We start from the raw sequence: 21,877 nt of genomic DNA on the forward strand, positions 1-21,877 counted from the left end.
AACTTATCAGAAATCAAATTCGAAGCAACAATTCCGCCCCATGTGCTTTTCTTTTTCTTTTCTTTTTTTTTTATCTTATTTTCTCAAATATAAAACTGCACATGCAATTATGTTTTCACTGTTATGACCACACTCAATCAAAATGGCAGATGGGCTCGATGCGGGGAAAAGTAAACCAACACCATGTGCTTCCTTCTTTGCCAAGTGTGTGCGCAGAAGAATCCCATATTGGATAAATTAAGTTTCTTCCATATATTGTTTTAAAGTCATGCACGGGGCTGAGAAAGGGGGAGACGAGACAGAACTTTCCAGATATCTTGACTTATTAGGATGTGGCCTTTTGTTGGATTTACGTTCTGCAGCTGTTAAAGATATAAGCAGGAGTTTGTGTTTCTTTTAAAAAAAAAAAAAAAACAGTTAATTTTTCTTTTTAGCCATTAGTAAGTAGTTTTCTTTTTCCTGATGCCAGAACATGTAATAAATGCACTGACTTGGACTTAACTGTGAATTATGGTATTTATTATATATTTTATGAATGACGAGTAAGCTGTGTAAATATGGATCAATATTTAATATAAAGTTGAAATGCCGATAACCATGACAAATACAAGATCACTCAGGGGGAAAAAAAAAGGAGCCACTGTGATATGGGTGAAATCTGTGCATTACAAAGTCATGGCAAAGTACAATTCTTCTTTTGTTATTGATTTTTTTTTTTTTACACAAAATAAGAGCTAATAACTTTAGCAAAGTCAAAAACACATGTCATCCTCAAATAAAATGTCAGTCTCAAGAATACAGTTTTAAAGCGAAAAGCTAAACATGAAACTTTGATCAAAACACGTTTAGTAATCCCCGGATGCTCATCTTACTGAACACTAATTGAATGAATCAAAGTGAAACTTTATTACCCAAGAAGGCATCTGGGAAATTGAGACAGTGGGCTGTGTTAGTACAACAGAGTTACAGGGACATTCCAGTGTTTTTCCTCACTGTATCGTATATATAAGCTTCATTTTTGCAGATGAAAAGCTCTTAGAAATGTCCCTTGCCTCGCAAATTGAGAGCTCAGATCTCACACTTCTGCAATAGTGTATTGTTCTCATGGAGGACGGACAAAGAAAGGAAGGTATGATTACTCTATGAAGAGCTAGAGAGACTGCAGCAAAAAAAAAAAAAAAAAAAAAAAAAGAAGCTCTTAAAAAGTAGCAGAGAGAAGTAAAGATAGCATATAATGCTGCCTATGTTGAGATCCTGCGGCTCCTCAATCAACAAGCAAGGGAGTAAAGATTTTCAGGCACTTAAAAACCTTTAGAAGCCAGTCGTCCAAAAGAGGAGATGGCCTCACAATAGCGAAATAAAGAGGCCGACACTACAGGAGGCTGAGCAGCAGTAGGACTGGCTCTGCACGAAGCGGCTCCTAGAAAGAAGGAGGTTAGGTCAGATCAAACTACCGGAGTTTAGCAAGTTTAACTTTGAGAAAGCTTCCTCTCGTCGCTGCGCTGGTGCACACAGGTTGCCGTTTAAGGGACAGGGGTTCTTTAAGCAATTTTATCCTTCATTTGGCAACTTCATTGAGTGGTAGTTGAGTCAGTGCGTCTATGGGAAGCACACGAGCTTCTTATTTGTCACAATAAATAGTGTGAAAGAAGGCATTCAAGGAATGAGCTGAGGTGCTGACCTGTGGTCTTATAACTGTTGTGTCTAAAGTGAAATTAGAAAGCCATTTTCAGTAGCATCAGTACTAAAACAACACAGTTTAAAGTATTTCATTTTAATCTGGTGAAGTTATCTGGTGAAGTTTTCAACAGAAAACTGCTGAAAGTCATCAAAAAGAAGGCAAATCGTGCCTCATTTTCCTTGTTTTTATAAAACCACCAACGCTGTAAATTTGCAGAGAAGCTAGACTTCTCTGTGTGTGTTTACACACTTAGGCAGAAAGACCTCCTCTTGTTATTTCAGCATGATGAGGATAGCAGCTCTTTGTTTCTATGACAATAACGCATCATTTTTACAGCTGTTTTATGACAAACTGCCTCTGCCTCCTTGCTTTCTATTACGGCCTTTATCTGTGCATTCACTATTTATTTAATATCTCCTGTCACCGCTGTCTCCAAACAGAAGACGCTTGACATCAGTCAAGCTTGAAGCACCTCAATCTGACTGCTGCAATAAAAGAAGTACTCACATTTATTGGCAAAATCAAAGTTAAAACCTCTTTAAGAGCTTATTTGCAAAGCTGTGATTCGAATAATATAATTTTACAAGTCTCCTTAGAGGAACGCCGTAAATATCTGTGACTTATTTTTTTTAGCAAGTATGCTAGACGCGGCTTAAAGCGTGCTAGAGACAAGCGTTTAAATCTGCCTGATGAGACAACTGCTGTAGCTGGTTCAGCGTGGCAGAAAGGCACAAGTCGAGTCTCCTATATCCAGAACTGTCAAAGAGCGAGCCATCTAATGAGAACGCTCCATTAGATCATCCCTGAAGTACATCTGTAAGTCAGAAATAACTCAGGCTGAACTCAACGTGACAAAACATACCCCCGCCCCCTTTACATGAGAAAAAAGTACTTGGGAGAATGTGCCATGACACCATAAAGCCAGGAGACACTGTGAGGTTCAGTGTGTTAATTATCTGTCTGGCACTGACACTCCGAAGTGGTTGTCTGGTTAATGAGCCACTTGAAGAGCCCCTAAAATTTATAGCTTCGGTCTTTTTATTATTTTACTCGTATTACTGAGGCCGTGCTGTCTCTGAATAAGAAATAACAATAACACTTGTATAACAAACAAAGTTTTAATTCACAAGTTGTTCCTGGCGCCGGTTTTTGTATTTCTCAAAGACAATACAAAATAATTGCCAGGTTGGTTTTTCATTTTCAATTAATCTTAATTTCAAAGGATCCAATGCAATATATATATATATTTTATTTATTATCACAAAAAATACAAATAAAAGGATAAAACTAAGAAAAACTGTAATTTTGAAAGGGAAGTTCAGCCGAAAGCCTTTAAGCCGGACTATATTAAGTTTCTCTAAATTTCTGCACACTGCTAGTCAGCTGGCTGAAATACATTTTATCTTACCTTTAAAAGGGAAGATAAGGTAGAAGAAAAAGAATCTAGATACTTCAGGGTTGCTAGATAAGTATCTGGACTTTCTAAGCATGCTCTACATTTGTAAAAGTGATGAGTACTCCACAGTTTCTAAGTATTAATAAAAACTAAGCGTTGCTGTTCTGGAAGATTTTTTTTCTTTTTCTTCAAGACAAATTTCCTATTAAGCTAATACTGTGAGAGACGTACAGCTACCCAGCAACAAGCTAAAGTCAGTTAAGCAGTCGACTGCATGGTGGCCGCCTGAGCAGGCAAACAGATTAAATCACTGGCTCATTATACCTGTGTTACTGTCTAAAGAGGAAGGTAGCAAAATGTATTCTCTGCACAACAAGCACATAAAAGCAACTATTAAATTTACCGGGATGTTTGCTCCAAATTTGGACGACAGCATTTGTACCCGAATCAAAATAATACGGTTCATTACAGATAACACTAATGCGAGTGCAATAATATGCTACTTGAAAACATCTGCAGTGATGCTGGTGAACAGCAGCAAAGACAGGTTAATGTGATTGTATCAATTCAGTTATGCGGCGTATTAAATCCTAAAAACGTTGGCCAAGAACCGGGATGAAAATTACAAAATGTTAGGATGGGACGAGAAAACTCAATAAGAATAAAGCTGTTTGTCTCCCATCAACTTGTATGATTTCAATATGGTCAATACAAACCCAAGCTATTTCACATTTTGCCTCCAGCTGCATTTGTTAATTTAGATTCCTCCCTGCATAATATCTCTCCAAAACATAAAGATTTGACCCTTTTATAAAGTTTGCATTTCTTTTATTGCCATCACAAGACCTACAATATGTTTTGGCATTGAAGACACCAAGCGGTAACGTTTTTCAGGTGCTACTCTGTCCTGTGAACAGAATTAAGGGTCTTTGACAGAGAGTTGCTGTTTTCACACAGTTTGGTTCAAAATTCTCAACACGTCGTCTGGCACAGGTCACAGGTGCCTGCAGCCAAGCCCTCTGTCTGGGTCTCCTTCCTCATTTATACCTTCAAAATGCATAGAGTATTTTCTTTATATACACTTTTTTAAAAATAACAACTGAATGGAGTTTCCAAGTGTGACTGACCTTTACCAGGGTCACATATATAGCCCACTCTCATCACGCAGCCTGCCGTTGGCTCGTATTTCTCATAACACAAAATGGTCTTTACACAGGAAACGGCATATAAAACACACATTTTTCAGTGTGTGATCAATTATTCACAAGAAGGCTAAATATACTGGTGACATGCTGCTATTCATTGACAGAATATAATCCTAATTAGTTGATTCAGTCCCTGTTTAGACATCTTCTGAAACATATACCTCTAAAACTACCAAAACAAAGGGCTATTAGACAAAATGTGACCTTAATCCCTGTCATTTATGCACAAAAATTTCAAAAGATTTCTAAAATCATTTCATGATTCCCATTTACTTAATTTTTCTACAAAAAAGCAACACGTCCTCTTCAAAGCTTCATGAAGTAAAAAAAAAAGAAGTAACATTATAATCAGCAATTTACATCAAAACAATTTATTTTCTGACTTTGATCAGTCCTAAATTGTACCTGCCATTGGTTTTTTTTAAAGACTTGAAGAGCTGAAATTACCTTCCTTTGCCAAATAAACTCATCGACCCTTAAAAAAATAAGTATACTGCTATCAATTAAAACCCAACAAATGTTTTACTAAGGTCTTCTGTTCCAACACGAGGATATGAATAAGAATAAATCTGCAACAGCAATATAGTAATTTCAGGCAATGTCTGCAATTGACTGCAATTATTGCTCTGACTCGCTTTCTTTGAAGCTGACTAATAGAGAGGAATCACCGCAAAGGTTTTGGGAAAAAAAAAATGTATTTGCTAAATCCTCTGAGACTTGATGCCATCCACTATTTGAGAGACAACAAGCTGCTTAAATGTTTGCCTTTGAGAACCACAGTATTCTGAGCCAAATGCGATTTCCCCCTGCGGACCAGCAGCTTTAATAAAAGTCCCAAAGCTTCAAATACTAAGATCTTGCCTAGCTGTAAAGTTAGGAAACTAAGATTCAGAGAAAACGTGACTGAAAACTCACGGAAGGATCTTAAAAGAGATAAAAGCAACATTTTAAATTAAAGAAAAAAAGAAAAAAAACAGGGGTATTTCTTGATAATGATCTGTCCCTAGAGTTTTCTTTCAGAGAGATAGATGAAAGGGACGGGGCTGAAATATTTATCCAGCTCAGGAAGGATTCTTAATAAAGATAAGTTAAGATAAATGACTGCGTGTGTGTGTGACCATATTTTTGTAAGTTTGGTCTAATGGGATCTCTTTGCAGCTAAAGAAAAACCGCATGGGACGCGTAATTCCTGTCACGGAGCACCTCGGGGGAGAAGTGGCATCAAAGCTCTGAATTGATCAGGAATAACATTTCTTTTCAGGCAAAGAAAAATGTTGCTGCTGCCCAGAGAAAAACGCGAGCAGATTTGATATTTGTCATTCTATTTTTTATTATTTTTTTTATTGCAGAGAAAAATGCATTGAAGTATTGAACAAACCTATGGTTATAAAGCATAAAACATCTTCAGAAACCCTAAACAAGGAGCATTATAAATGCAGCTTATGTTTGGAGCCTCAGCACACGACACACAACTAAGACAAACACACTCGGCTCTGGTTTGTCGTTTTCAGCTTTAAGTCGAGAAATAAACAGGGTTCATTTAGAGGAGATAGAACAATAAATAAAGCAATACTTTCAATCCCACTAGATGCTCCAAAGCAGAATCCGGTAGTATTTTTAAAATATTAAAAAGACTGATAACTTGACAGATTCGGGGAACCTGCACGGCGCAGCATTTCGTAACTCCGCTTTTAAAGACTGCGTCACGCTGGGAGCTGAAAAGTTTTGTCTGACTGCGAGTGCATCAGTCTTTCAAGACTGACTGCTCAAATCTGCTCTATAGAAATCTATATCCAAAGTCAAATGGACCGGCTGCAAGGCAATTACTGTCAAGTGGTTCCTATTACGACTCTTTGTCACTCTAATACTTGAAATTTGCCTCTTATTAGATAAATGTCACGAGGAATTAGACCCCTCGTTTATTTTGCGCAACGTCGGCTGTCTCTCTTAGCTCATCTCGGGGAACTTTCTCTTCCCGCTGCTGTTGGTTCTTTCACCTTCTCTGGGATGACAAACAACCAAAACACCGAGACAAAAGCTTCCCCTCGAGGCACATGGGATGAAACAACTAAACAGGGATAAATCAAAATGACGTGTATTGAGCCGTGGCGGGGAATAAACAGAATGTAGAATACACGTGAAACGATTTAAACCGAAGCACGATTCCTCAGGAGTGTGTCACAACGTTATGTGTGAGGATCGAAGGCGAAGAGGGAAAGCTGAGTTAAATCCCCCAGCGGGACAAACTGTGTCCAGGTCAGACTCACAGATAAGGAGTTTGACTGAGAAAGTGTCCCGGCTCCTCTGAGTCAACAACAAAGCGCGAGGCATGAAGATTTCCCGTCAGGTACTGGAAAAACACATCGACACTTTGGCTCTTAATTATGACACGTAATTCCTGACCAAAATGGTCCTCACTGGAATAAAAGACACACACTGACACGTTTCCAAAGGCAGCACATATTTTCAAGTAAGACTTGGTTTGAAATTTAAGGGAGGTTTCAAAAGAATTTGCCGTGAATATTTCCAAAGAACAGAAAACAGTCTACAGGAGAAGAGCAATAAAAACAATCGTCCAGATTTGGCCGTCAAGCAGCTTTACTCTGAAGTTTAAGGGATGCAAGATGCTAATGGAAGTCTCCAAAACACTAGAATATCATCGGACCGACAGCGGGCTGTCGATATTGTTGGTACTGAAGTGTGTACTTCTGCAAGTGAAAGAGTCAAAACTGAAAAATGTGAAAGTAGGAAACAGGAAGTCAAGCCAAATGTCTGACAGAGAAAATATAGATGAAGAACAACTTTTATTTTTACTTTTTTTTTTGGAAAGATGAAACTGGTAGTATCTGGTTTAAGACAATATACAATGAAAGAAAACTCACAAATAATAATAAAGCTTGAAGTGTCATCGTTTGGGTGTGGTTTACTGAAACAGGACTTAACTAGTTTAATATCATATAATCCACTGTGAATTATTGATGTGGTGCTTAAAGAACATTTGAGTATTTCCAGCTAATGAGATTTTCCACTGAGCTTTTGCTGTTGAAGAAAAAAAAAAGAAAATAACTACAATCTCATGTAATTTCTCATTTCGAAGTCACAAATACAGCAACATAATCACACAGATGGGTCCAATAGTTTGCCAGAGAGCAGATGGATCTTTCCTAAATTGAGATGTCAATTACCAAGACGGACTATGGTGCCGGCTCTTCAGGAAATGAGTTTAATCATATTGGATAAATGCAAAAAAATGTGAGATAAAAATCTTAAGAGAGGATTCAATGAGCAGTGCGTGTGTATGTCGCCTCCATCCACCCCAGTGTAACAAACCCCAACTACCCCACTATCAGAGGACAGACAGAATTCAAATTCGCTCCAACCAACGTTCCAATTTGTCTGCAGAAGTTCAGATTGTATCAATCTGTGTTCCTTTTCTCGCCTGTCACTGTGACTTTTTTTGTGTGCATCTCCGCCTGAATCCGAGCTGCCAGAATACTGATGCCAACACAGAAATCAGCAGACTTGTTGCTGCCATTTCAGTGCCAAGCTGGGCGAAGGGTGGGGTGGGCGGAACTCCACGGAGAAGCTACATTCCCACGAGCAATCAGACGAACGCATGCAGTCGGCTCATCAGACTTAACTTCAGCTACTGCAGAACTAAAATTAAACGCAATCTCAAGCCATATGATCCCATCTTCCGTCCTGGCCTGATGGCGAAGCGTGGAAATAAACGCCTCATTGTGCTTTCAGTCACAAGCACCACCGAATTTTGGACCAGCACAAGAAGATGCTTGTGAAGAGAGTTAAAAGGCATAAAATCACTGGGCACACAGCTGTGGAAGAGGTAGCGATAAGACAAAAGATAAGATCGAAAGAGAGAATGAAAAGATGGGGGAAAAGATGCTGAATCAAGTGGGAGGAATGAAACGGTGAATACGTCTAATCCGAGAGAAAAGAGAAAGAAGTAGAAGGTCGGTGAACCCGAGGTGACTTCTGTTACCGGCTCCCTCCGAACGCGAGCCTTTGTCAGCTCTCTTCATGACGCCGCCTGCAGCAGCTCTCAGAAGCTGTCATGGCTGAACTTTCTGGCAGCGTCAGTGTGACCACAGATGGGTTTCACTGCATTCCTCAAACACATCGTGGTCAGAGAACATGTCCTCGAGGAACATCACAGAACTCGGCAAGTAAAGAAGTTGATCCTCTGACAGACGACCCCTTCATCTCAAGGCTTCACACTTTTAGGTCCAGTGCTTTCCACAATTATTGGCTAATTTTGAGTAAAAAAATAAAGATAAAAATGCATACATGATTTATGGCAGTAGCCCTGAATTCTTATTGCAAAATTTGGGGGCGGGGGGATAATAAGAATAGGGGAAAAACAACTAAAATAGAAATCTTTATCATATATTTAGTGATCACACACCATTTAACTCTAGATTCGGCACGCAATACTTTTCTCCCAAATATTTAGCACGTTTCATGGGGAAAAGCATCATTTCTCATTTCTGTTTTGTCCTTTAACCGACGGATACGTTTTCAAGTTAGAGTCCCAGAAGAGTTCAGCAAGCTGCACATGTGATGATTCGAAAGAAAAAAAAAAAAAAAAGCCTTCTCCTGGCTTGCCTTGCGAACAACTAACGTACAGAGACTCGGTGGCCCCTTTTTACTGCAGTTCTCCAACAGAGAGTTTTTATCTCCCCTACCATCTTCTTCGCTATTTATCTTGAGGTAGCAGGATGAACATGGGTCCTCTTTCCCTTTTGGAAGATTGGCTAAGAGAAATGGGTCGCTGTTACACAACATTCAGAGAAACAGTATCAAAGATTGCTAATTAAAAGTACTGAGACCCACTGATAAACTTAAAATAATTGTGGAATGGACTGACTAAGTGAAAAAAAAAACAATACTCAAGCAATTCAAAGTCAAAAACAGAAGTGCTAACAACCGTGGAGCGCACGGTTGTTAGATAGCACAACACACCAGAAGTTTCTCCCAGTCCTCCTAAAGTTGTCCAAACAATCTACAAGAAATAATCAAAGTTCAAAGAGAGACAATTTGAAATTAAATCTCAAACTCAGACAACCAAAAGGTTCTGAAAAGGTAATTATGAAGACAGCAGGCAGAGGAGAAAGCGAGCAAGCAAACTAAGAAATGTTCCTTTTTTTTTGTTCTCTGTGGACAGCCCGGTTTAAACTGTAGCTACTCTGTACCCGAGACCAGATGAGATGAAATGTCACTCATGTTCATCTGGGACTCCCCACTCATTACCAGCACATCGGCTCTGGAATCAAAGAGTCGCAACGGCGAACCGGGGAGACAAAGCCGCACGGATTCGGGCGGCTCAACCGGCGTGCAGCGCGCAATTAACTCTATAATGTGTTTACAAATGAGGTCTACCTAGTCGCAATCTCCAGTGTGTGATGGTGAGTTATTTGTATGCAGGTGCAGGAGCTTCTGCGTGAATACACGACTGCGGAGTGAAAATTACAACAGCAAGATTATGTTTGGAATGAGAAGAAGAAGAAAAAAAAGTGGAATGTTGTTTTTTTTTTTTTGGAAGAGGTGCCTTTTCAGCATCAAATCCTTTATTCAGAGGAGTTACAGCAGTTTTGCATGTGAAATAAGACAGGCTAAAAGCATTTTGCTAATGCATTAGAGAGAAAGGACAGGTGTGGTTACAAAGCCTGACTGTGTCCTTCCTCTGAGGAGGATTTCAAAAAGCTCCTAATCAGGCACAAAGTGATATGATAATGCTCATCTGAAATGCGTGCTGGCAGCCATGCGACTTAGGTTTTAGCGCCAGAGAGAGCCCTCTCACAGAAACTCAAACATGTCTCGGTGCATTATGCTCCTCTCCTCTCTCTGCATCTGTCTGTCCAATCCATCCATCCATCCGAGTCCATTTGATGGGTTGAACAGTTCAGAGGGTTCCCGTATTCTCTAAAGAAGGGTGCATGTCAGCTTCAGCCTGTCTGTCATCTGAAAATGGCTCATAATCTACCCTGAAAATTACACAGGTGTAAATGGCCGCCTGATGAGAGAGAGAGCACATGTTGCTTGTTAAAGGAGAAAAAAGCTGTTTAAAGTTTCGCAGCCAAGATGCCAGCTGTTGATTATTAGGTAGTCACAGCGCCGGACAGCAAAATGAAACTAATTTATGGAGAGAAATAAATCATGCAAAGTCGTCCGTTGAACGATGTGTGGGTAAAAGCTGTGGAAATTCAAATATTATCTGATGCTTTGACAGAACGATTTCCAGATGCTTCTGATGCGGTTTGGTATTTATGCCTGTGTTTGCAGGTGTAGCTCAATAAATCAAAATGTCACCAAAAAAGTGAATTAAAACAGCGTCATTTATACACAGATATAATTGCAACTTTTTATTATTATTTTAAAGATTATGGCCTACTTACTGCAAATCACAAACAAATATTCAGTTTTTCAGCAAATCCCACTATAAATATAACAAATAAAAACACGATTTTAAATCCAGAAATTTTATGTTATAGGCTCGTTCGTGATTTAACAATCATGGGGAAGAACGCTCACATAACTGTCCAGCAGAGAATAGATAGCCATCAACAAGTGTCATTGCTATTTATAGCTCTATCCAAACCTTTAATTTGAAAGTTGAGTGGAAGGAAAAAGTGTGCGTCAAAAAATGTAGGATAGTGGACAGTGGAATAAGAATACGATTTAAAGAACGTTTAAGATTCACAAGTCATGAACTGCAGCTGGAGTTGGTGCTTGAAGAGCCACCATGCACACATGTATCCAGGACTTTCATCACATCAGCCACTTCTGAACCACAGACATCTGGGAGCAAAAATGAGTGGACTGTTGCTAAGTGGTCTTATGTCCTCTTTTCTTTTTAAAGTACATTTTTCTCATTTCAATTTGAAATCGCAGTCCCACATTCTGGAGGAAAAGAAGAGAAACAGATGAGCTGAATCTTAAAGCCAGTTGGAATTCCTTAGCGGAGCTAAAGGCTGATCATCTCAATCCCACACTGCAACAATGTGGTAATTCATGCAAAATGAGCCCCAATCAAGTAATGAGTTCAAACACTGCACAGTACGTGACCGTGCTTTTTATTAGGAGAACATTTCTAAACATGTTTTTTTCTCATTCTTTTAGCAAAATTGAGCTTTCTTTTTTCCATCTTCAGTAAGCCATAATCATCAAATTTATTTGACAAAAAGACAAAAATCTGAAATATATCTAGATGTGGTTAACTGACTTTAAATACTCAAATCAACTTTTTGATTCTAAGGCTACAGAAATGCTTCCGTAGCCGTAGAAGTGAGGTTTGCAATTTTGCTTAGATGAGGCGGTTTTCTTTTTTAATAGAGGAGGGAAACTCTAAGAAATAAAAAGGAAGCTTCTTCTGTTCTACTCCACTGAGTTGCAGAGGAAAATAATAACGATTTTGTGCCACACTGAGAAGTCTGCTCCTCGGTGAGTTGCTTGTTGAAAATTGTGTGACCTCCCCCACATCGAGTCTGCAAGATGCCACGCTGGAGCAAACAAAAAGAGGAAAAAAAAGAAAAGGGGGGGGGGAACAAACTTCCATTTACCTGTAAAGCTATCATTTATCAGCTTCTCACCCAACAGCGTCATAGAATACGGGTATGCAACCCAAGAGATGCTCATGCCTCCAAGCTCTAACGCTATGGAAGCTGAAGGCAGATTAGTTGGCAAAAAAAAAACCCAAAAAAACACCAAGAGGCAAAGGTGAAAACCCATGGAAATAATAATGATTAAAAAAAAGTTACACTACTCATTTGCAATTGTTTCTTACAAATTTCACTGCACTATAAGCTGATGAGTCTCTTCCCTGGCCAGAGCTCCCTGCAAACGCCAGCCTTTATTGGCTCCGTTTGTGACGGTGCCTGCAGCTGCAGTAGCTTAAGCTCTCAGCAGCTGCTAGAGCCGAACTGGCAGCGTTAGTGCGAACACAGAAGAGTTTCACTGCATTACTCAGACATGACCTGGTCAGAGAATCTGTCCTGAAGCAACATCAGAGGAGAGATTGAAAGCTTTCCAAGTGCTGACTTTAATCAACGGACAAATCATAACTTTTAACGGAGAGATGACTGATTAAGGCAAATGCCTCTGTGCTGTTTTTCTCCAAGAAACGACTTATGGATCGCAAGTTAATTTATTTCAAAAGGTCGATTCCATCTTCAAACTGTCTCTGGATATTCATAGAGCTGTTGACCACCAGAAATTGCCAAGCCTCAAGTCCGCTGATATATTCAGACAGTCCAATATGTTAGGGATGAGAAACGCCTAGTATCCAATGAGTCGGAAACTAGACACCTTTTAAAACCAACAACCTATATGTGGGTGGTAAACATACTTTTCAAGAAGCCCACATATCTATTATCTTTTTCCATTGGTAGTGTTCTGAAGTATTCTCAACTTGAACGTTGTGTTTTCATTTGCTGTAAGCAGAAAATCATAATAATTAAAAGAAGGGCTTGAAAACATCAGACTACGCTTTATTGATCTATAAACATGTTTTACTTAGTTAATTAAGGTATTGACATAAATGATATTTTCAATAATATTCTAATTAACTGAGAAGCACCTGTTTATGCTGTTAAAGGTTAACCATTAAGCCTTTTAAGGGCTTAATGGTTAACATTAACCATTGACAGTAAATGGTTAATGTTAACACTTAGTGGTTAACATTAACCATTGATGATTTGTATTTGTTTTTTAAATAATAATATATCACATGTAACTTTAAGACATAAAAAATAGTATTTCTATAGACATTTAATGGAAAACATCTATTCAAAATATCTATGATAATGACAAAAAATTACACTGTGCCTCCTACTTTCACAAAAGAAGCATTAGCAGCTAAAGCTCTTATCCATAATAAGAACTCACTTATTGCCTGATGTGTATAGCAGCACAAGTTAATGCTGTTTACAATGCAATAAATATGCAGCCACTCACAATATTAACTCAGTTTGACTAATTTAACTAAAACTAAACCAGCAAAATGCTAGCCAATATAACATTCATAATGCTGACTTAGTGAGCAATGACACCTAGAAGTAGTCGTAATCAATCTGAGAACAGAACATTTTTTAAGCCTAACAGCTGCACTTAGATTAAGTTTTTCTATGAAGCATTACAGAAGCAGAGAGCCCTAATGGACTAACACAACCCCCGCCTCTGAATAAAGAGAGGGAGCATGTCCATGTGTAAAAGGGACGAGGTGATGGATGTCCAGATAATGATGACCTATAATGCTTTTTTGTGGTGACACTGGCGTAACAGTAATGTCGCGTACAGAAATGGCCAAAATGGATAAAGTGGATGGAAAAGATCTAAAGGTAGAAGCATAAAGAGGAAAGACGAGTGCAGGTATAGAGAATATGGAGTGTCAGAAGGGAGATGAGTTAACAAGCACTGGTAAAAGGGAATGAGGGAGGAAGACAATGAGCAGAGGGAAAAAAAAAAAAAGTGAGGTGGAGCAGACAGGAGCTGTCCTACCATGTCAATGAGACTCTCCTGGATCCGGTTCAGTGTGGTTCTCAGTCGGCTGCTGATGAGGCCCAGACCCGATGACTCATACTGTGGAAGGCACACAGAAACACACACACGATGAGGGTCTGCACAATGCAAGGACACCTCACTGTACAGGAACACACGCATACTGCAATAGCTGCTTTCTTCTCGTGTCAACAGAGACAAGGGGGTTGCCGGCGTCTGCCTCAAACTGACTCTAATCCCTAAAGATGGAGGAGCGACTGTGAAGGGCAGACATCAAAACCAAACAATCGTAGAATTGACAGCCCAGAGAAAATAGTGGTATGGAGAGGGTAAAAGCACTGCAAACTCAACAACAGAAGTTTGCTCAATTGGTGTTGAGATGTGCTTGGGTCAGAGGGAAGCGGGGGAGGGAGGGAGGGGCAGCAAGTCACACACATTCGAGGAGGCTCAAGCAACACATGCTAGTTAGCATTCTGGTTAACAAGCTACCGCAGCGCATACATTAGTCATTACATGTCAGGATGGAATGCTTACCAAGCAGGCAGGGCCCACCACCCTGGCTGGGACTGCCTCTCTGCCACTATAGGTGGGCAGAGATGGGCTTGGGACGGGCTATGGATGTGGTCGAACAGGCAGCAGAAAGGGAAAAAAAAAACGAGAAGCAAAAGCACAAAAAACTTTAAAAGCAACACTGAGGAAATATTGCAACAAGACTGAAAAAAAAAAAAAAAAGCCAAACAAACAGAAGCAGATTAATGGAGGTAATGAGAGAAATAAATTGCACACCTCACATTTAAACAGTCTTTTAATTTAGGAGGCAACAATACTCAGCCGAAACTAATTGGAAACTGCTAACGAGGAAACGGGCCATACCGTTGCTTCCTAAATCAAAAGACTGCTGTGAAAGTTTGACTAAATGTTGCTTGCGTATCTCACAGCTCAGTAAATAATTAGGTTTGAACAGAAAACACGCTATTTAGCACAGGTTTCATTGAGCTTAAAACACCAAAAAATGTTGATGAAGCCCCACCCACATCCAAAATCAGCCGTAATGTCCATTGTTATGACAGGATCTTAACCACACCAACACTTGGTGGCACCGAACCAACGATGACTTTTTTATTCCTCGGCTCATATAATCTTGGAATCCTACCACTAACCTGGCTGCATCTAAAAAGGTCCATCAATGATGGTAAGAAGATATCCCAAAGCAGATTTATTCAGCAGGGGAGAAAAACTATGACATGATGGCCAAAAACTCATTTTTGCATCCCCCTTGAAATTAGGTTTGACTATTATTTGTCATGATCGAGTGACATTAAAATGATCGTGTAGGGCCCGGAGGCTGGAGGGCAGTCATAAACCAATGTTAAGAGAAGATTGAGAGGAATAAGACGGTCTCGGTTTCAAGTGCGAGATGATTTGACAAACTGCACGTTTGGAGCTTACATGACACTCTGGTTGTAAAATCAATAATAAAGTCCCAAGTTTTTACACATAGGAATTTGAGCAATTTCCAAGACGTGCAGAACAGATAATCATGCGTGCGCCACGAACCGAAAGAGAAAAAAAAGAACCTTTTTTAATGCATAATAGCTCATTTTTCAGAGAAACTATTTTTTTCGACTGAAGTGTGTGGCATTTCATGATCTATTCTTCCCTTTCTTCCTGTTCCAGTGTTTTGGTAGACCGTCTTTCACCTCCACTTTTTCTGCTCCCATATTTCTTGCCTTCATCTTTCAGTTTGCAGCTCTATCATGGAAGTCGTTTTTGTCTTTCCTAACCCTCTACTGTCTTTTTCCAGAGAAGACGTATCTGATTTATCCTCACGGGGAGCAACTTTCCAGACTATTGAAACATTAATCACTTTTTTTCCCCCAAAAATGTGTTTGTAAATCTGCCTCTCTCAACCCCCGCAGCTGACTGACTCATTACCGTTAACAGTGATGAAGAATCTGTGAGCACATCACGCATCTTTAGCATATGTGTGACAGTGTCAAAGCGTGGTTGTTTAAACGGATAATGGAGATATTTACTCTTTTACATGGTAATGTCTGACCATTACTCTCTAAGAGGGAGAAGTCAAGCAGCTCAATCATGATTCCAGCGGCGTAAAAGAGAGCAAAAGTGTGGGTCGTGGCAGCGGCAAATGTGCGGGGTAAATTTCCACGAGCTCTTTAAAAATTCATAAGAACATTAACATTTACTGTGTGTGTGTGTGTGTGTGTGTGTGTGTGCGTGCGTGTGTGTGTGTGTGTGTTATGGTGAGATCCATTAATGGAAATAGGCAGGTTCACAATATGATGCTGAACTGAAACATTACACATCCAAGTAATGCAAAACAGCTGAAATTAGAAGGGATGCCATAAAAAGATCGGGCAACACTTGGGGTATTACCGGGAGAAGATTTTTTGTCGAAATGAAGTCAGCCATAGCAAGGGATAGTTATACTTGTCAGTGTGTGATTTTCTCTTGTCAAGTAAATGTATATTATGAGTTAAAGTTATGGAAACCTATACATATAAAAACACTTTATAAGTGCTGTGAGAATACTGAAGCTAGCTAACCTTTAGATGCTAAGGAGGCTAAAGTTGATTTTCACTTCAAGGGGTTGTACTGGTGCTGCACTAAGAGGATATTTGATAGCTTTTTATAAATCTGGACCAGGGCTGGGTATTGCTAAAATCCTCCCAATTCAATTCAAGTACATTTATTTGGGTCATGATTCAATTTGATTTGATATTGGAATACTTCAATACTGATTTAGTAATAAGCAGCATTACAAGTAATTAACCAGGGCACCTATTCATCATTTTATCCAATACTTCATTTTTTAAAATTTTCCTGCCCTTATGAATAGCTATTTTTTAACAATAAAATATTTCAGAATAATATAGTGCATCGTAGTAACATTTGTACTCAAATTGAAGTACAAGATTTAAAAGGTGACAGTACTGTAAAAAACTGAAGTGTATGTAAACATAATACATTTTTTTCTTGTCCAACCAGATAATTCATATCATTTAGATTTGAGCAGGACACATCTCATTACATTCCAGCATATTTGAACAATACTGCCATTCTGGTGAGAAACCACTGGTCAGGGGACCTAATCAAGTCACAGGTTGTCCAATCAGCATTGATTTGGAAAATAATTAATTGGTTTTGTTGCCCACACAAAATCAAAGTGGAGATGATAAAGTGGATTATTATCTCCACTTTGGATTCTGAATAAATCAAGCTCGAGTGGATAGTTTCATACTGAGAAAAAAAGTGTTTAAATGTAGTTTAAGATCCCTGGAGGGCGTCACTCAGGAAAGGGTTGCATGTATAAATAGATGGATTGAAAAATCATAAAATTTGTGTTCTAGAGAAATGTGATTTATTTTTAAAGAATCTGGATCACTTTAATTAACCATATGGATAATTCATGCATGGACTGGGAAATTCTACATTAACGTCAAATTGCTCAAAATGCAGTGCATAACTCACGAAACCATTATCTACGAAACAAAAACATGGTTATTTTTATACTTTCCAATAATACTGCTCAAGTCTTGTGAACCCAATATGATGTACTGCCTCGTTTTATGAGCTGGAGGTTTCATTAAACCCCTGGTAAAATGCAAATGCACATACATTACATGGACACATAACACGGGTGAAAAAAGTGGGCCAACGACAAGTCTATCTTCAAACCTTTTCTGAGATTCCCTTAGCAAACTGTCTCTCACACACACACACGCACACACAGCAACATGCCAACAATCAGACTCAAAAAAAGCCCCCAGGGCGAATACTGTATCTTTATCTCTCCCATTTGGAAAGGACAGAAGTCATTTCACCGTTATCATTACCACTTCCCTGAGGGCAATAAAGACACACATTTTTGCCTTCTTCCATTCTTCGTGAAGAACAGTAAAACCGACAAAGCTTCTTACATTCAGTGAAGAACTGGACTCGCTACAGTTAAACCTATTGCTCGGCTGAAACGTATACTGAAATAAACGTCAAAAAGGAAACACAGGAGGAGTTGTTACTCAGTGAGTTACTGGAGATCATCCAATAAGCATAAAGAATCTCTAGAGGTATTATATAAAATTTGATACTATACTGTTTAAAAATTTACAAAAGCAAAACATAACAGGAAAAAAAAAGCTCAAATATACACAAAAAAATACAGTGTAAATATATACGTTTAAGCAGACTACTCATACTACAACACATATGTATATATGTAGAAAAGAAGTTTGAGGCAATCCTTATTTGGTTTTAAAAACAGTTGTGTCATTTTGTGTCTTAAAGATAAATTAGCCAATTGTATTTTTTCTTCTGCTTTTAGACTGATTTCTACTCTTTATCTGTCACATATTTAAATTTTATGTTGCTGTTGTAATAAAAAAAAAAAAGTGGAAATCCATAGAGAGTCCTATCTAACTCTCATGGCCAGGTACAGTTTACAAAATTTAAATCAGGCAATTTTTGGATTTAAGCAGGGGATGGATGCACAGAAGAAATAGGATCTCTGTTTTACTGCAGCACTAGAAAAGGATCCTATTAAATAAGTTAATTAAAAATCTTTATTCGAAAACATGAAACATAAAATACAATTTCTTCCATAATCAGGGTAATTAATTAAGGATTTCTTCTGTTTAGTTTTTGACTACATAAACATTTTGACTGATAAAAATTATAAGTTTCTCAGAGAATTAAAAAAATACAATGGACAATAGAGGAAGAAAATATTTTATACAAAAATGTTAGTCTAAAAGTATGTTCATGTACTGCACAAAATATGCACTCAAGAATTGGCTGAGGCTCCTTTTGCATAATTTGTTGAATCAACGTGGCGATTAGCCTGCGGCTCTGCTTAGATCAGTGGTTCTTAACCTGGGTTCGATCGAACCCCAGGGATTCGATCGAACCCCAGGGATTCGATCGAACCCCAGGGGTTCGATGAGTCGGTCTCAGGGGTTCGGTGGAGCCTCTGCCGCGGAGGTAAAGACACACTTGTGCAAAGTCGTGAAGACGCCCCGCTTTGCCATCACTTGCTGCAGAGGATCATGTTACATTGCTGAGCCAATCAGAGCTGCGGAGGAGCACTGATTGAAGGAGTTACACTCTCAGCATGGATTTGAACTTGTGTCTTTAATTACTTCAGCAAAACTCAACGTTTTTACCAAATTCTGTAGCTTTCGGTGTACTTCTAAATCTGCTCCTCAGTCGCGTCTTTTCGGGGTTGGTACTGCCTCTAGTGGCGTGGGGGTGGTAACACAACTAATATAATTACATTACTAAATCAGAATACCGCAAAGTCTTTATTATTTATTATTAATTTTTCATTCTTTTAAGAATGTAGAGCTAATTAAATGATCTAAACAAGACCTTAAAGTGGTTCCAGTTTCTCTCGATGGCCAACCTGCTGAAACTGTGGCAAATTTTAAATACCTTGGGTCGTTCCTGGACAGTCAGCCCAACTTTGCTGAAAACACTGACTATATTTTGAAGAACTGTTCTCAGAGACTCTGCCTTTTAAGAAGACTTAGTGATCTTGCAGTGATCATTGATCCTATGTCTTGAATTTGAGGGAATAAAATCATATTTTATTTATCACTACAGAAGGGTTCAGTGAATGCGCATATGAAACTGGTGGGTTCGGTACATCAAAAAGGGTTAAGAACCACTGGCTTAGACATTAAAGAAGGCTTTTACAGTGGCCTTCATCTCGTATGTATTGTTGGGTCAGGTGTTGGTTGGTCTCTTTCGTCTTCTATTAGGCTATGAGAAAGCCTAAAGGAAGGCTCTCTCCAAATCACCACTAACTGTGGAAACTTCACACCGCACCTGAGGTAAAAAAAACTGGACTGGTAGTTACAGAAAGATTAAAGAGACAGATAATCTTGTTTTCTTCTTTGGCTGTCCAAGTTGCTTCATACATCGTCTCTGCTTAAGGACTGTTTTAACACAAGCAAGGTTATAGTAGTGTCCTGTGTCAGTGATTTATGAATATTCCCCAAACAGCTTTGCTGCACATTCCATTTCCTCTACCACTTAACTTTCCATTGATATTCTCAAAGAAGGCTCTCTGAGAACATCCAGCTTTGTGACTTACCCTCTTTGTGAAGGATGTCACTGACAGCCTGATGAACATGTCTAAAACAGAGCAAGTCAGCAGTCCTCCGCAAGGATGAGCGATAATATACATTTAGTATAATATTTCTTCACTAAAATCCTTTTTATTGTTTTCATGTCATATTCTAGTTCCGAAAATAAAACGCGTCACTCTGCGTAAAATTAAATTCTAAGAGTTTTTGTTTCAAATAAACACCAATTTATTTATTGAGCTGCATTTAGTAAATATTATGTTTTGTTGCTGATCTGTAGAAGAATGAGGAAAAATCCATACCAAGCACATGTCAATTATTGATGTTTTAAGTGATATGGATAAAAATAATTAGACAAAAAACATTTTTATAAAAAAAAAAAATGTAACAAACTATTTGTAAAATGTGTAGATGTAGGTATAAACACAGCAAATGCAAATTTTACTAAGTTGTATGAATGCAACAACGTAATATTTGTATTTTTTACAACTGAAAATTACAATGCTGCGCTTTGAAACTTGGCATAGTTACTTTAATCAAAAGGGGACAGCTCAAACATAAACATCCCCTATTGATGCACTAAACCAGACTAACACATATCTAGATTATAGACATCAAGAATGAACTTATTTTGATATATAAATCACCAAAAAAAATAACATTGATAAAAAACTATGAGCAATGAGAGCAATAAGACTTTACCATGTCATTGCGTCCAAAGAAGGTGTATACAGCATAAAGGTAGTAGTCGAAGAGCTGCGATACGCAGTGGATGACATCAAAGGCAATCGGTTTCAGGATGTTCATCATCTGCATGTACTTTCCTGAACAGAGAGAATGCAAAGGAAGAGTTATTTCACATACTTTGATAATCTGAATCAAGAGTGCAGCTCTGACTGTGTCCCAGGTCGTTTGGTGTCACTGAGGCATGAGCATTTTTCAAAGCAAATACTGATTTACAGGCAACAAAAGGTTCAAACTTTAAGTAGATGTTCTGGGACGTTAAAAATAATAAGACACAGTAAGTTAATCTTAAGGGAGCTACATTATTTAGAGAAAAACTTAAACGGCTACGTCCTGCATTTCCACACAAATGGCAAGGACTTAATTTAGCAGAAAGGTAATAAAGGCTATAAATACAGAGGAATGGAAGTGTAACAAGGTTTTCTACCCAGTAAAAACTGATGAGGGGAAGAGAGAAGAAGAAATAAGCTCAATCTTGCTCCCTCTGCCTCAGACAGAACTATTTCTCAAGCTCATTTGTTACAGACGTTCTCTTGAATTCGTTCTGAGAGCTTCGGTTCAACCTGATTCCATCATAGCTCTGCAGAGTATATTGGGAATGACTTCAAGTTTTTCTAGTCTGCTAAAAAGTCAGTATAACTAACCCAGTGAAGTAAACAATAAAGTGGTAGAAGTAAGTTTTCAGATTTATTTATTTATTTATTTATTTTTTTGCTCTTCATGCACAAGAAAACTGAATTGACCTAAATCCACTTGGTAACAGTTCTGACATCACTGCCTTAAAGATAAGGATCTACTCTACTTCTGATTGGTCCATGAAAATCCTTCCACGTCAACCAAGATCACATTTTATCAACCAGGGTGTGGAGATGTCTTTAAAGTCTCATCACAAAAACACGCAAGCAACATCTTGTATAAAAAAAAAAAAGATAAAAAAAAAAGGCCAAAGCTCAGAGTAGAGGCTAACTGTTATTCGAGCAGCTTAGTCACACAGACACAGCGCGTGTCAATCGGCAATGATTTGCTTAATTGATGAATAAATTGAAATCTCAGCGGGCGGGAGGGAACACGCGCTGCAGCTGAGTCTGAGCTCCTCAAGAGGATATACAGTGGGGAAAATAAGTATTTAGTCAGTCACCAATTGTGCAAGTTCTCCCACTTAAAAAGATGAGAGAGGCCTGTAATTGACATCATAGGTAGACCTCAAATATGAGGGACAAAATGTGAAAAAAAA

At 38.6% G+C, this 21,877-nt stretch overlaps 1 protein-coding gene across 1 annotated transcript in view; it reads right to left on the bottom strand.

Annotated features, from left to right (window-relative positions):
- The window catches only part of vps50 (VPS50 subunit of EARP/GARPII complex), a 57,162-nt gene that overhangs the window by 16,408 nt on the left and 18,877 nt on the right, over positions 1-21,877 (bottom strand). The window contains exons 10-12 of the mRNA XM_007573021.2: positions 20,602-20,723; positions 14,330-14,407; positions 13,796-13,876 (exon numbers count right to left, since the gene is read on the bottom strand). Of these exons, the coding sequence (XP_007573083.1) occupies positions 13,796-13,876; positions 14,330-14,407; positions 20,602-20,723 (281 nt within the window). The remainder of the gene's footprint in view (positions 1-13,795; positions 13,877-14,329; positions 14,408-20,601; positions 20,724-21,877) is intronic.

This window comes from Poecilia formosa, unplaced genomic scaffold (genome assembly GCF_000485575.1).
Source record: "Poecilia formosa unplaced genomic scaffold, Poecilia_formosa-5.1.2 Scaffold313, whole genome shotgun sequence".
Lineage (NCBI taxonomy): Eukaryota > Metazoa > Chordata > Actinopteri > Cyprinodontiformes > Poeciliidae > Poecilia > Poecilia formosa.